This window comes from Papilio machaon, chromosome 29, assembly GCF_912999745.1.
Source record: "Papilio machaon chromosome 29, ilPapMach1.1, whole genome shotgun sequence".
NCBI classification, from domain to species: Eukaryota; Metazoa; Arthropoda; class Insecta; order Lepidoptera; family Papilionidae; genus Papilio; species Papilio machaon.
The window spans coordinates 500,737-513,641 of NC_060014.1; the positions used below are offsets into that span (position 1 = coordinate 500,737).

The 12,905-nt window shown below is 33.5% G+C and overlaps 3 protein-coding genes across 9 annotated transcripts in view; 2 read left to right on the forward strand and 1 right to left on the reverse strand.

Annotated features, from left to right (window-relative positions):
* Positions 1-268: 268 nt before the first annotated feature.
* LOC106707316 (dynein axonemal light chain 1) lies at positions 269-1,569 on the forward strand. The gene is made up of 5 exons (XM_014510470.2): positions 269-423; positions 511-622; positions 821-967; positions 1,176-1,346; positions 1,456-1,569. Exons 1-5 carry the CDS (start codon positions 269-271, stop codon positions 1,507-1,509), a joined length of 639 nt encoding a protein of 212 aa, XP_014365956.2. The 3' UTR covers positions 1,510-1,569.
* A 188-nt stretch (positions 1,570-1,757) lies between these two features.
* LOC106707437 lies at positions 1,758-3,893 on the reverse strand. 2 transcript variants are annotated; one of them, XM_045685283.1, is made up of 5 exons: positions 3,806-3,893; positions 2,981-3,076; positions 2,712-2,810; positions 2,113-2,186; positions 1,758-1,915 (listed from the first exon to the last, which is right to left on the reverse strand). In XM_045685283.1, the coding sequence occupies exons 1-5, from the start codon at positions 3,823-3,825 to the stop codon at positions 1,791-1,793; spliced, it is 414 nt and encodes a 137-aa protein (XP_045541239.1). In that variant the 5' UTR covers positions 3,826-3,893; the 3' UTR covers positions 1,758-1,790. The 2 variants fall into 2 exon arrangements, with proteins under 2 accessions (XP_045541239.1, XP_045541240.1); XM_045685284.1 differs by lacking the exon at positions 2,712-2,810.
* A 277-nt stretch (positions 3,894-4,170) lies between these two features.
* LOC106707664 (signal transducer and activator of transcription 5B) overlaps positions 4,171-12,905 on the forward strand; it is a 28,212-nt gene continuing 19,477 nt past the window's right edge. For 2 of the 6 annotated variants that reach the window (XM_045685269.1, XM_045685270.1), the window contains exons 1-9: positions 4,908-5,244; positions 6,489-6,547; positions 7,665-7,741; positions 8,123-8,272; positions 9,094-9,217; positions 9,826-9,946; positions 11,090-11,199; positions 11,664-11,770; positions 12,251-12,455. In XM_045685269.1, the coding sequence (XP_045541225.1) occupies positions 6,497-6,547; positions 7,665-7,741; positions 8,123-8,272; positions 9,094-9,217; positions 9,826-9,946; positions 11,090-11,199; positions 11,664-11,770; positions 12,251-12,455 (945 nt within the window). In that variant the 5' untranslated portion in view covers positions 4,908-5,244; positions 6,489-6,496. Of the gene's footprint in view, positions 4,375-4,907; positions 5,245-5,358; positions 5,409-6,488; positions 6,548-7,664; positions 7,742-8,122; positions 8,273-9,093; positions 9,218-9,825; positions 9,947-11,089; positions 11,200-11,663; positions 11,771-12,250; positions 12,456-12,905 lie in introns of those variants that run through there. The other 4 variants (XM_045685266.1, XM_045685265.1, XM_045685268.1 and 1 more) reach the window with 4 other exon arrangements.

Here is a 12,905-nt window from a genome sequence, read left to right on the forward strand (position 1 = left end):
GCCGGTTAATTTCAGCCATTGAAAGCTTAACTTCTTTAAACTGCGAATGCAATATTATCGAAAATAATATATTTAGCATAATTCTTGCCTTTCATATAGCTAGTACTAATCGCTCAATAAAAAATGCTTGTGCTCTAGCCTTATTTTACTTTGGTAGATTAGTAAGTATTGTAAGACTTTTGGTAGTGTTCATAATAAAATAGTGAAAAATGAAAGTTTAATCGATATGGTAGTAACCAAGAGATTAAACTAACTTTCGCGTCTAAATATGGCTACTAAAGCAACAACAATTAAAGAAGCCATAAAGCGATGGGAAGAAAAAACTGGCCAACAAGCTGCAACAGCCACAGAAGTCAGTCTTATATTTCAATGGCCTCCTATAGAAAAGATGGATAATTCTTTATCCTGTTTATCAAATTGCGAGTAAGTTTCTTCAAACCATAATTAAAAAAAATATTATTTAACGCTGTTCCTATTAGGCTTTTAAGTCTCTATTTTTTTTTTTTGTAGGAAATTGAGTTTATCAACAAACATGATTGAAAAGGTCACCGGTTTGAATAGTTTGAAGAAGCTTCGAATTTTGTCTTTAGGAAGAAATTATATTAAATCATTCTCTGGCATGGTATTACTTTTCCTTAGTGACATTTTCCCGCCCATATGCCTTAAGGATACTCCTTTAAGCATCAATTTAATTTTTATTTTATAATTTTTTGCGTATTTTAAGATGTCAACCGCTTGCTTAATAGTGCACATTTCTCCATAAAAGCACAGATTTTATGTTGTAATAACCTATGAATATTGCTATTTAATTTTATCGTAGGAACCAATAGGAGATACGCTTGAGGAGTTATGGATATCTTACAATTTGATAGAAAAATTGAAAGGTGTCAACGTTTTAAGGAATTTGAAAGTATTGTATATGAGTAACAATCTAGTGAAAGAATGGAGTGAATTTAATAAGTTGCAGGTAAATTAATTATTAATTTAACTTGTTAAAAAGTTTATAACGGTTTTTTAAAAATAAAAAATTGATTAAGATACAGCCATAAGCTTTAAATTGTAATATAGTAAAATCTTCCCTAATTAAAATTGTTAAATTGTTTTCATAGACGTTAGCTTTTTTAATTTGTAAGAAGTGTTAAGTTTTATATTACATTATTTTTTATTAATTCTAGGAGTTACCAAATTTGGAAGATTTATTGTTTGTTGGCAACCCTCTATACGATGCTTGTGAACTTGACGTTTGGCGCGCAGAGGCGGCGCGAAGATTGCCACAGCTTAAAAAACTCGACGGTGAAACTGTTCTGAGAGATGATGAACCTCCTTTGACTGTGGCTGATATGCAGGTAATTTCAGCTGATTAAATTACTGAAATTGTGAGGCAAAAGATCTCTCATCGTAACTTTTAGAATGTTAACTGATGCGTTTATCTTTTAATTTATTTCTTATTTTCAGCCTGACGGAGGCGATGGGGTAGAAACCTTGGTTAGCGCTGAAAAGAATGACTAACATTGTTTCCAAATTAGAAACATTTGAAAAAAAAAACTAATACAAAAAAAACTTACAAAAATAAACCAATACAAAAAATGTGTTTTTATCGCTGCTTATAATAGAGTGAGGTACACGTTTTTTTTTGTTAATATAAAAAGTAGAAAATGAGATGATAGAAATATCGTTTATTTTATTTTTTATTACGAAAAAAAACCTAATTTCAATGTCAGGCAATGTAACAAGTTATAGACATTAACATTTCAACAAATTTTATTACAAAACAGAACAAAAGGTTCTCATTATGGTTTTGCGGGTAACAGTCGAGCAGCCATGTCCCCTCCCTTGGACTGCAGTGGCTTAAACTTATCCCGGTCCTGTTCGCTCAGTGCACGAATTGAGAAGTAGGGGCTGCCGGGCTCCGATACTGAAATAGATTTACGATTAAATTACAATGAAAGAAAACTCGTAATGTAGCTAACATCTGCAATATTATTCACACAATGTTATAATAGCAGATCCAAATAAAAAAAAGATAAAAAATAACATACAGTATGACCACGTAACCTACTAATGTACAGTATAATATATAATATATAAAGATACAATATATAAAGATCTGACCAGTATCTTTGTTATCCAACTCAGCTGATCTAAAGCGTTGTTTCATAGGTGATTTGGGTCTTTCAACAGATCTTCTGTAAAAATAAGTAATACAACTTTTTATATTATAATTATCAGTTTTAAAATAATGTAGTATTTTGATTATTACGCTTCCTTTTTATATATTATAACGTAGTATATTGGAAATTACAAGTTTTCGAAACTATGCATTATCTAAACGCGATCACAGCGCCACATAACACTATGTGAGATTGTTGTCAAAAATTTGTTGCTTGTAAACTTGTAAAAGTCAAAATGTAATCAACTGTCAGTGTTATAATAGCTTGAATATTTTGTAAAATCAAAAAAAATATTCAAGTTTTTAAAAATTAAAATTGCCATATTTGATATATGGTGAACAAATTGCAGATGGCGCCACTATTGACAAGTTTTTGTTGCCAGACTTACTCCCAAAGAAATTAAAACCTACTACTATACGTGTACGACAACGTTCTATTCTAACGGCTACGTTTTTGGAAAAACACGGGATTGAAATTCCTGCGGACGTTGAGCTTATAATTTCATAGAAATCATTACATAATATTACAAATAGCTCTTACGGTGTCCCCTGCGACAATGGTGTCTTATCTATTCTGCCCTGTTCGAAATCCGATGTGCTATTCAGCCATGACTTGCAATATAGGCATGGAGGTTTCACACTGAAAGATATTTTTTAAAATTGTTGGGTGTACCTTTAAAATATAATATTTAAGGAAGAATATATATGTATTTGAGTCTGCAATCTGTCCAGCTGTTTAATCTACTGTAGGGTACAGATAAACAAAACTTATTGATATCTTTAGGTCAGTCGAGAATATCTTGTACGTACGTGTTTCCTTTGCCTTTCTGACTAGTCTCCTTTTCTATGGTTTCAGCATCAGCAGATCTATTGTGGCTCCATGATTTTGATGAACATTTTGTAGCACTGGTATAAATATAATAATAAATAAAAAATTACTTCCATGTAATTATCATACGAGTTTCAATATCAAACCTCTTTTGTATAACAAAAAAGATGGTGACGTGACGGCTTAAAGTTGTACCGAAATAGCTAACTCAAGCTAGTTTTATTTTACAAAACCTATGTTCTCTTGCTTTACCTGTCCTATCATTGGTTTCTGAAACCAAAATCTGTATATAAAACACTAGCTGTCGCCCGCGACTCCGTCCGCGCGCAGTTAAAAGAAAAATGGGGGGGGGGTTATGAAAAATACATGTTGGCCGATTCTCAGACCTACTGAATATGCTCACAATATTTCATGAGAATCGGTCAAGCCGTTTTGGAGGAGTACGGGAACGAAAATTGTGACACGAGAATTTTATATATTAGATATCATCGTCCCTGTCATTGTCTTTGACAAAACAGAGCTAACAATTGTTTTTAACGGAGATTTCGGCCTCAAAAACCCACGGTTAATGTTTTGAACTTAAAACTCAGGTACTGACTCATTTTTAACATTAAGAATTAGTATTCAATAAACGTAATATTACGGGAAAATTTAAACAGTTAAATATTAAACCACAAATTTTAGCCCAATGAGCGCGTAGTTTTATTTTCTTCATATATATTTTTTTTTGATTGACACATCCATGTTTATTATTTTGTGAAATAAACTTAGGTAATTATTGATAAAACTAATATAAAGCAACTTACTTAGAATTTGTTTTATCCATGATAAGATTTATTACATTAACGTGTTGTAATTTTTACCCTTTTTTAAATCACGAAATATGTAAACATGACAGAATACAATTTTGAAATAAAGTGTCAACTCTATATTAAGATGATTTATTCTTCTGTTTTTGACACAGAATTTCATAATATTTTGGAAGTCGTGTTCTTCTAATTTGTATCAAATGGAAACTTTTTGTTTGTTAATTCTTCGAATGAAGTTCTTAATTAACCAAAGTAGTAATTAACTGACACAGGAAAGAAATGTCTGAAGAAACTTATTTTGAATCGTAAATTGACGTATCAGATTTTTAATCACATAATAAAAATATTGTGTAGAAACTTTTGTTCTGGCAACACCGAGCACCGACATTACACATTTTCTTTAAAATTTAACATTATTTCTTTGCATTGATCTAGTAAATAATATACCGGCTTGAAAGCTTTTTGTTGGAAAAATTGTAAGGCTTTTGGTGCTTTCCTTACATTAATACATAACCGTGTCATATTATGTTAATATCAAAGTCACATATTGAAAATTAGTATAACAGGTAAGCGTCAGACACTTGTTGACATATTGCTAAAATTAGCTTTGTTCATTTTACGTGTTTTAGTGATGTCCATACGTGCATTACTTGAGAATCGATTCCACAGTTTCCAAAATAACGATTTTATGATTGAAATTGATTTTTAAAAATTAAAACGCAAAGGGAAAATAACAAAGATCTAAAGAAGATAAAATATTAAAAAACTACCAAGATTTCATTTTAGTATTACTTTTTGAATATGAGAAACAAAATTTACATTTTTGAGTATGTATTTGAAAAAAATAACATTTGACCAACGATTATATTGCAGTTAGAATTTTCAGAAAACTTCAATTTCTACATCTCCAAAAAATCTGTTTTTTTTAACAAGGTTGCAATTTTTTTTTTTGATTTGATGTAAATATTATTTAATGTTATAATTTTTTTTTAAAGGAAATTAAATTATTCCATTAAGTTTGGTTAATTTTAATTCTAAAAATCGAAATCATGTTAACTCGAATAAAAATCGATTACCAATCTGTTCGCATTATTCGCATCTGTCAAACACTAGTAATTATTTCCTTACATCAGTATTGTGTACATGTATATTTGTGTGTGTAAACGTCAAATTTCCAAGAAATTCGCCTGGCCGCCGGAGCCTCGGTGCCTCGATTTGGAAAGCGTTCGATACAGGTGTTATTCAGTTCCCAGGAGATATGTACCCACCCCTTTTCGAGTGTATAATACCGATAGACATATTATAAAACCAAATTTAGTGCTGTATACTTCAGACGCGATATCTTTAGATATTTTTCCTTATCGCATGTACAAGTATTTTTTCTTGACTATTGTAATCCGTTTTCTTGGAATCGTGAACTACGCATATTGAATAAGGTAGGTTGTTTAATCTATTTAATATAGATAAAGTATTTAATATTCAATTATCTACGTATTAAAGTCATTTCCTGGTTACCATGTTGTTTATATGCTATTTTTAATACAGTTATTCATTTTATTTTTATAAGTTTGTTGCACTATATGCTGAAGTGCGGTCACCGGTTAGTAACTAGAGGTTGAATGTGCAATTTGCAACAACCTTTTTGTAATATGAAAAATATATTACATAGGCAAACATGGATAATAACTTTTTGTACAAAAATTCCTTTGTCTAATACAATAATAATATCTTTGATTTAAGAAATAAAAATGCTTCCCTACATATTATGTTTAGATATAATCACTTAATTTTTAAAAGAGTATGTCATCTGGAAACTCTATACTGAAATACTGAGACCTTTTATTATTTATTTTCCTGATTGATTCAATCAATAATGATTTTTGAGCATATATATTTTTTATATATCAATTCCATTGTATACTGTACCATAAACAAATGAAGCAACTGAGAGTAACTGAATAAACAACTGAAAGCATCGGTGGCTCAGGGGTTAAGCACTTGACTTGCAATCTGCAGGTCCTGGGTTCGAATCCCGCCATGTACCAATGTGTTTTTCGATTTTCGATTTACATATGTACATTTATCCGACGTTCTTACGGTGAAGGAAAACATCGTGATGCAACCTGCACATATCTGAGAAGAAATTCAATGATATGTGTGAAGTCAACCAACCCGCAATTGGCCAGCGTGGTTGACTATGGCCTAGTCACCCCTAAATTGGGGTAGGCTCCGAGCCCCTCAGTGGGGACGTATAGTGAGCTGATGATGAAACAACTGAAGCAATAGACAAATTAGGTGTCATTCAATTTGTTGGAACGAAGTTCCTTATCACGCGTTGTGAAAGGGGGCTAGACGGAAAAAATTCTTACGAAAAGTTGTCACGACACTTTTTGCTATAGACGAATGAGCGCTACTTCACCATGGCAACGACGTGACAATATATAACGAAAATTCATAGAAATAAAATGTACTTCTTGTGAAGACTTAAGTTTTTTATTCATAGAATAAACATTGGTTCCTTCACTAATTAATTGAAAGGAACTTCGTTCCATCCGGGTGTCCCAACACACCTCTCAAGTTTTTTTTTTTTTTTCCTCCGAGGGTCAAAATACAGTGGGTTTAGTTTTATTGTTTTTTAACAAACAAACAGTGTTATATTAATTATAAATTTTCTTTCCAGCCTTCACCATGTCACTTTGGGCGAGAGCTCAACAGCTGCCCCAAGAGAGCTTGCAGCAGGTACATTTAGTTATATTAAATACTAGCTTTTACCCGCGACTCCGTCCGCGCGGAATAAAAAATAGTAAACGGGGTAAAAATTATCCTATGTCCGTTTCCTGGTTCTAAGCTACCTGCCCACCAATTTTCAGTCAAATCGATTCAGCCGTTCTTGAGTTATAAATAGTGTAACTAACACAACTTTCTTTTATATATATAGACTAGCTTTTACCCGCGACTCCGTCCGCGCGGAATAAAAAATAGAAAACGGGGTAAAAATTATCCTATGTCCGTTACCTGGTTCTAAGCTACCTGCCCACCAATTTTCAGTCAAATCGATTCAGCCGTTCTTGAGTTATAAATAGTGTAACTAACACAACTTTCTTTTATATATATAGATAACAGTGGTAGATCGAATAACATTTGTTGGGTACACAAATGGGCCTTGACCGGTGAAATACCACAACCACACAGAAGACAAGCGTCAAGTGGAAGCAATTCCACGTACAGTCTGATGAGTGTGCATGTCGTAGACTTAATTTTAGCCCTCTTTCTCTTCCCACCTTTTTCTTACTAGGAAAAGATGAGAAGGGGATGTGGATTTAATGGAAGTGGAAACATATAGAAAGGTGAAATATCCTCTTTCTGTGCGTTCCCTTCTCCATTGATTAATGTTATTTACAGTTGCCTCGCTATTTCGGCGAATTCAGGTGGCCGTTTGCTCATTTGCCACCTTCTTAACTATATCTATATATATAAAAGAAAGTCGTGTTAGTTACACTATTTATAACTCAAGAACGGCTGAATCGATTTTACTGAAAATTGGTGGGCAGGTAGCTTAGAACCAGGAAAAGGACATAGGATAATTTTTACCCCGTTTTCTATTTTTTATTCCGCGCGGACGGAGTCGCGGGTAAAAGCTAGTATAAAATAAAATATATCGATATTTATAAAATTAGTTTTTCTTTATTACATATGCAAATACATCATGGGTACGAAATATGTTTTATCTTTTTTCGAGTATACATACAGACAGTTGAATTTTATTAATCTGTTCAGCCATTTTAGAATTACCTGGTAACAATACACAAAGGAGTTGTTATATATATTTTTTAATTTCATTTGTAATTTGTCCAAGGTGCGCGCCATCTATGGAGATCATTTTCCGATCGAAGTACGTCATTGTCTCGCATCGTGGATAGAGAGCAGGATATGGTGAGTACAAGTGCGGGATAACATGACACCTAATACAACGCATGGACTGTAACATGATGACTAAATTTTATGTGAGCAATAGAACATAATAGAAGTTACGGAATTTCTTACTGGGTGGGTTTTGCACACCTCTTGGTATGTTCACTTTTTTTTTCGTTTTTAGAGAGTAGAATCTGGATAAGCGAGAAACCTTTAAAAGCGAGAACCTATTTGGTCCCGACTGACAACTTCCAGCGAGAAAATCATTTCATTCTTTTGGACCCTTGCTTATCCAGTTTACTTTATAAAATAAAATAATAACGCATGATTTGAATTGAATTCTAGACTTTTAGGAGAAAGAAAATGTGAATTTCTGGTAGTTATGGTCTCGTGATCTTCCAGGACTACGGAGCCAGAGGAACAGCAGAGGTACTTCGTGGAGGAGTTGGTCCAAGAGATCCAGACGAATGCGGATCTGATGTTATCTCCGGAGATGTTTGTGACCCAGATGAAATTGAAGGAAGCTGCCAATAACTTTAGAGTGCAGTACAGGTAGAGTTTAACATTGATATTAAACATGTCTTCTTAGTGTTATCAATGTCTGGATACAAATAATATAAAATACGTTTACACTAGTTGTCGCCCGCGACTCCGTCTGCGCGGAATTAAAAAAAACTTAATTAATAGTCTATGTGTTCTTCAAGACTGTTCTATGTCTGTGACAAATATCATCAAGATCTGTTGAGCCGTTCCGGTGATATTTTTCTATTTCTTTTATAATGGCGATCCTTTTTGATTTCGCCAAAATCCAGATCTTGGTCTGTGGTTTGGGCTCTTGTTTGTTGGGTGGGTTTCGTGATTGCACACGGTCACAACAATATTGATTATTTTACAAAAATCAACTGTTGAATACTTACCTAAAAAAAGATAAACAATATATATAACAAAACAGATTGTTAGAAGGTCAGTAAAGAAAAACAACTTATAGTCTTATGTTATTCTGGTTAACATATTCCGATAATATATTTACAAAGAAGTATGTACGAGGCCTAACAAAGATTTGAAACTCGTCGGTCTGGGGATAGTGCCGGTAGCACTTCATAAAGGGACGGTCTCCTAGGGCAGTTAAAGAAAATGTGTTGTGCTGATCCCTCCTCAAGCCAACATTCACAGATCCAATCCTTGACCCTTAGCAAGGTGACTCTCGCTCCCTTCATAAGCGAGAAACTCGGATTAGATAGCAAACTTTATAAGCGAGAGACTTACGTTAAAAAGAAACCTTTATAGGCGAGAATAGTATCACATTCCCTCAAATTCTCGCTGGTCGAGGTTGGAATGTTTCGAGACATGTTTCAGCTAGCATTTTGTTACAGTCATGAACCTCACAAACTGTACGCTTATTTACGTCGTTGTTTGGCTTTGGAGATGGAAGTTATACAGAACGCAATGGGAACGCCGTATGTTGCGCAACCTCATACTGAAAGGAAATATAGCGAGGTGAGTGTTATAAAGGTAGACTTTCATTGAATTGAGATTTGTGTTAAGGGTGGGGTTAGGGGGGGGGGTAAGGGGTTGTGGGTTGGTTGACTATTCATGTGACAATATAATTTGACGATGGCAAAATTATATAAATGAGCGTCGGTGGCTCAATGGTTAAGCACTTGTAATCTACAGGTCCTGGGTTCGAATCCCGACATGTGCCAATGTGTTTTACGATTTACATATGTACATTTATCTGACATTCTTAAGATGAAGGAAAACATCGTGATGTAAATATCTGAGAAGAAATTCAATGATATGTGTGAAGTCAACTCGCACTTGACTGTGGTTGACTATGACATAGTCATCTCTAACTTAGTGTAGACTCTGAGACCCTCAGTGGGGTATAGTCAGATGATGATGAAAATTTATCTTTTTGTAAATCCAACCTCGTACACTTTGAAAACATTCAAGATGACTGTCATTACAAAATGGCGGATGAAATTTAATGTACACTAACCTCAATATAGGTATCAAATGACTAATAGATCAACTAAAAAACTTAATAAATTTATTCCTAAAAGAAGGACACGACCAATATTTCTTTGAATATTATATTTTTTCAGCTAATAACAGGTCTACAAAATGTTAGACAGAAAGTCAGTATGGTCGGTGAAGAGATCAGATCACTTCAGGCTAACATTGAATCATTCTCACTGCAGTATCACGAATGTTTGAAGAATAAAGGTATATATTCCAAATTAACAACGAAAATTTGAACATGGATAAGTTAGAACTGGATAGAACAGAATCCTCTATAAGCGAGAAACTCTGGTTAGATAGAAACCTCTATAACCGAGAAACTCTGGTTAGATAGAAACCTCTATAAGCGAGAAACTCTGGTTAGAGTGAGACCTCTATAAGTGAGAATTTCTGGTTAGAGAGAGACCTCTATAAGCGAGAATCTCTGGTAAGAGAGAGACCTCTCTAAGCGAGAATCTCTGGTTAGAGTGAGACCTCTATAAGTGAGAATTTCTGGTTAGAGAGAGACCTCTATAAGCGAGAATCTCTGGTTAGATAGACACCTCTATAACCGAGAAACTCTGGTTAGATAGAAACCTCTATAAGCGAGAAACTCTGGTTAGAGTGAGACCTCTATAAGTGAGAATTTCTGGTTAGAGAGAGACCTCTATAAGCGAGAATCTCTGGTAAGAGAGAGACCTCTCTAAGCGAGAATCTCTGGTTAGAGTGAGACCTCTATAAGTGAGAATTTCTGGTTAGAGAGAGACCTCTATAAGCGAGAATCTCTGGTTAGATAGACACCTCTATAAGCGAGAAACTCTGGTTAGATAGACACCTCTATAAGCGAGGAACTCTGGTTAGATAGAAATCTCTATAAGCGAGAAACTCTGGTTAAATAGAAACTTCTATAAGCGAGAAACTCTGGTTAGATATAAACTTCTATAAGCGAGAAACTCTGGTTAAATAGAAACTTCTATAAGCGAGAAACTCTGGTTAGATATAAACTTCTATAAGCGTGGAACTCTGGTTAGATAGAAACTTCTATAAGCGAGGAACTCTGGTTAGATAGAAACTTCTATAAGCGAGGAACTCTGGTTAGATAGAATCCTCTATAAGCGAGAAAAATATCGCGGTCCTATGGATTCTCGCTTATCTAGGTTTGATTATATTGGAATTAAAAAAAAAGTTAATAGTCTATGTGTTCTTCCAGACTATGTTCTACATGTATGACAAATTTCATCAAGATCTGTTGAGACGTTCCGGAGATAACTTCAAACATCCATACATACATAAATCTAAACATTCGCATTTATAATATTAGTAAGATTACTATTGTTAGAGATATTGTATATAGTGGTAACATTTTAGGTCATATAAATTACCTGCAACAGTCAGGTCCTATCACCGCTGAACGTAGAGAGCTGGAGGCTCATCTTCGTGTTCAAATCGAGGATATGGAGAGGAAACTTAATGCGCTGGTGAGTGAGATACGGTGATAGTGGTAGAGGATTGGTCTTTGGGGGTATAACAGTGATTTTAGGGGTTTGTCTTCTTTTTTGTTTAGTTTTGGAGTAACATTTGGGTGGTTACTTCATTTTGGGGGGGTCTTAAATCTGTTTTTAGAGGTCTTTTACTAGTGTTTAGGTTGTTACTTCATTTTGGGGGCTTGTACTAATGTTTGGGTGGTTATTTCATTTTGGAGGGTGTTAAATCTGTTTTTGTGGGGGCTTGTACTAGTTTTTGGGTGGTTACTTCATTTTGGGGGTCCTAAATACGTTTTTGGGGGGTCTTACATAGAATAAGAAATTAAAACTATTTATACAGTTAATCAAGATATAAAAAAAGTGTTTCAAAGATGTTGGGGGTGATAGTTGAGTATTTATTTCGTAATTTAACAGTATAACAACACTCGTCAGATTGTAAATCAACGTCTATATTCCAGGTGGCACAAATAAATCAGTCTCAAATGGAGCTGGTTGATCGTATGAAGGATAATATTGCTAACTTACGTCAGCTTCAGAGTCAAGTATTGGACGAGGAGTTGATCAAGTGAGTGATTACTTAATTATTCGCTGCTAACAGCTAAGTTAGTGCTGTAAATAGCTTAAGTTACTCTCTCATTAGTTACTTTCTAGTTCAAGTCCGGTTAAAATCTGTGCAGCCGTTCCGGAGATAAAAATTAGATAAAAATTAAAAAAAGATTTTTCATTATAAGTTACACATATACATCATGTTCCAAAAATATATTTTTTTCTTTTATAAGAATATTTTGACAATAATTTTTTTTATAAATATATTTTTTTTTTTATTTACATTTTATATAAATTATTTTTTTACAAAAAAAATTATCAAAATTGTTTCTTCCGTTCACTCATTATAATATGTGTATTTTAGATTACATAAAAAAAAAAAAACATTTTTTTTTTAATTTAAAAAAAAAAATTGCCTCACAATTTGAAAAAAAATTGAAAAAATTTCATTTTTTTTCCTCTAATAGACGTCATTCATTCATTCATTAAATCATTTTAGATGGAAACGAGAACAGCAATTGAGCGGTAACGGAGTACCGATGCAATCGAACCTAAATACGATACAAGAATGGTGTGAATTACTCGCTGATTTAATATGGACAAGTAGACAGCAGGTCAATAATGTTGCCAGAATCAACAGCAAGACTATAGTGGAGCTGCGGCAACCCCATCTTGTTGAAATGCTTGATGATATGAGCAAACAGGTTGGTACAGTAGGGGAAATTTATTTCCTACCCATAGAACACACATTCTTTGCAGGACAATAGAGAAAAGATTCTCTTAAAATGTAGTCAACGTGTCGCGATTTAAAAAAATCATATCCTTTTTCCTTTTTTTTTTTAATTTTGATCTTTTTGATTTTGATCAAAAGCGACATTTGTATTAAATATATTAAAGATATACAAAAAAAAAAAAATATTTTATGTATTAATTATTATGTCAACTATAGTCATATAAAAAAGTACTCAAATTTTTTTTTTTTTACGACAAAACTAGCTGTCGTCCGCGACTCCGTCCGCGTGTAATTAACAAAAAACTTAACAAGTAACTTATGTATTCTTCTATACTATATAGTCAGAAAGTCGTGTTAGTTACACTATTTATAACTCAAGATCGGTCGAACTGATTTAGCTGAAAATTGATGCGGAGGTAGC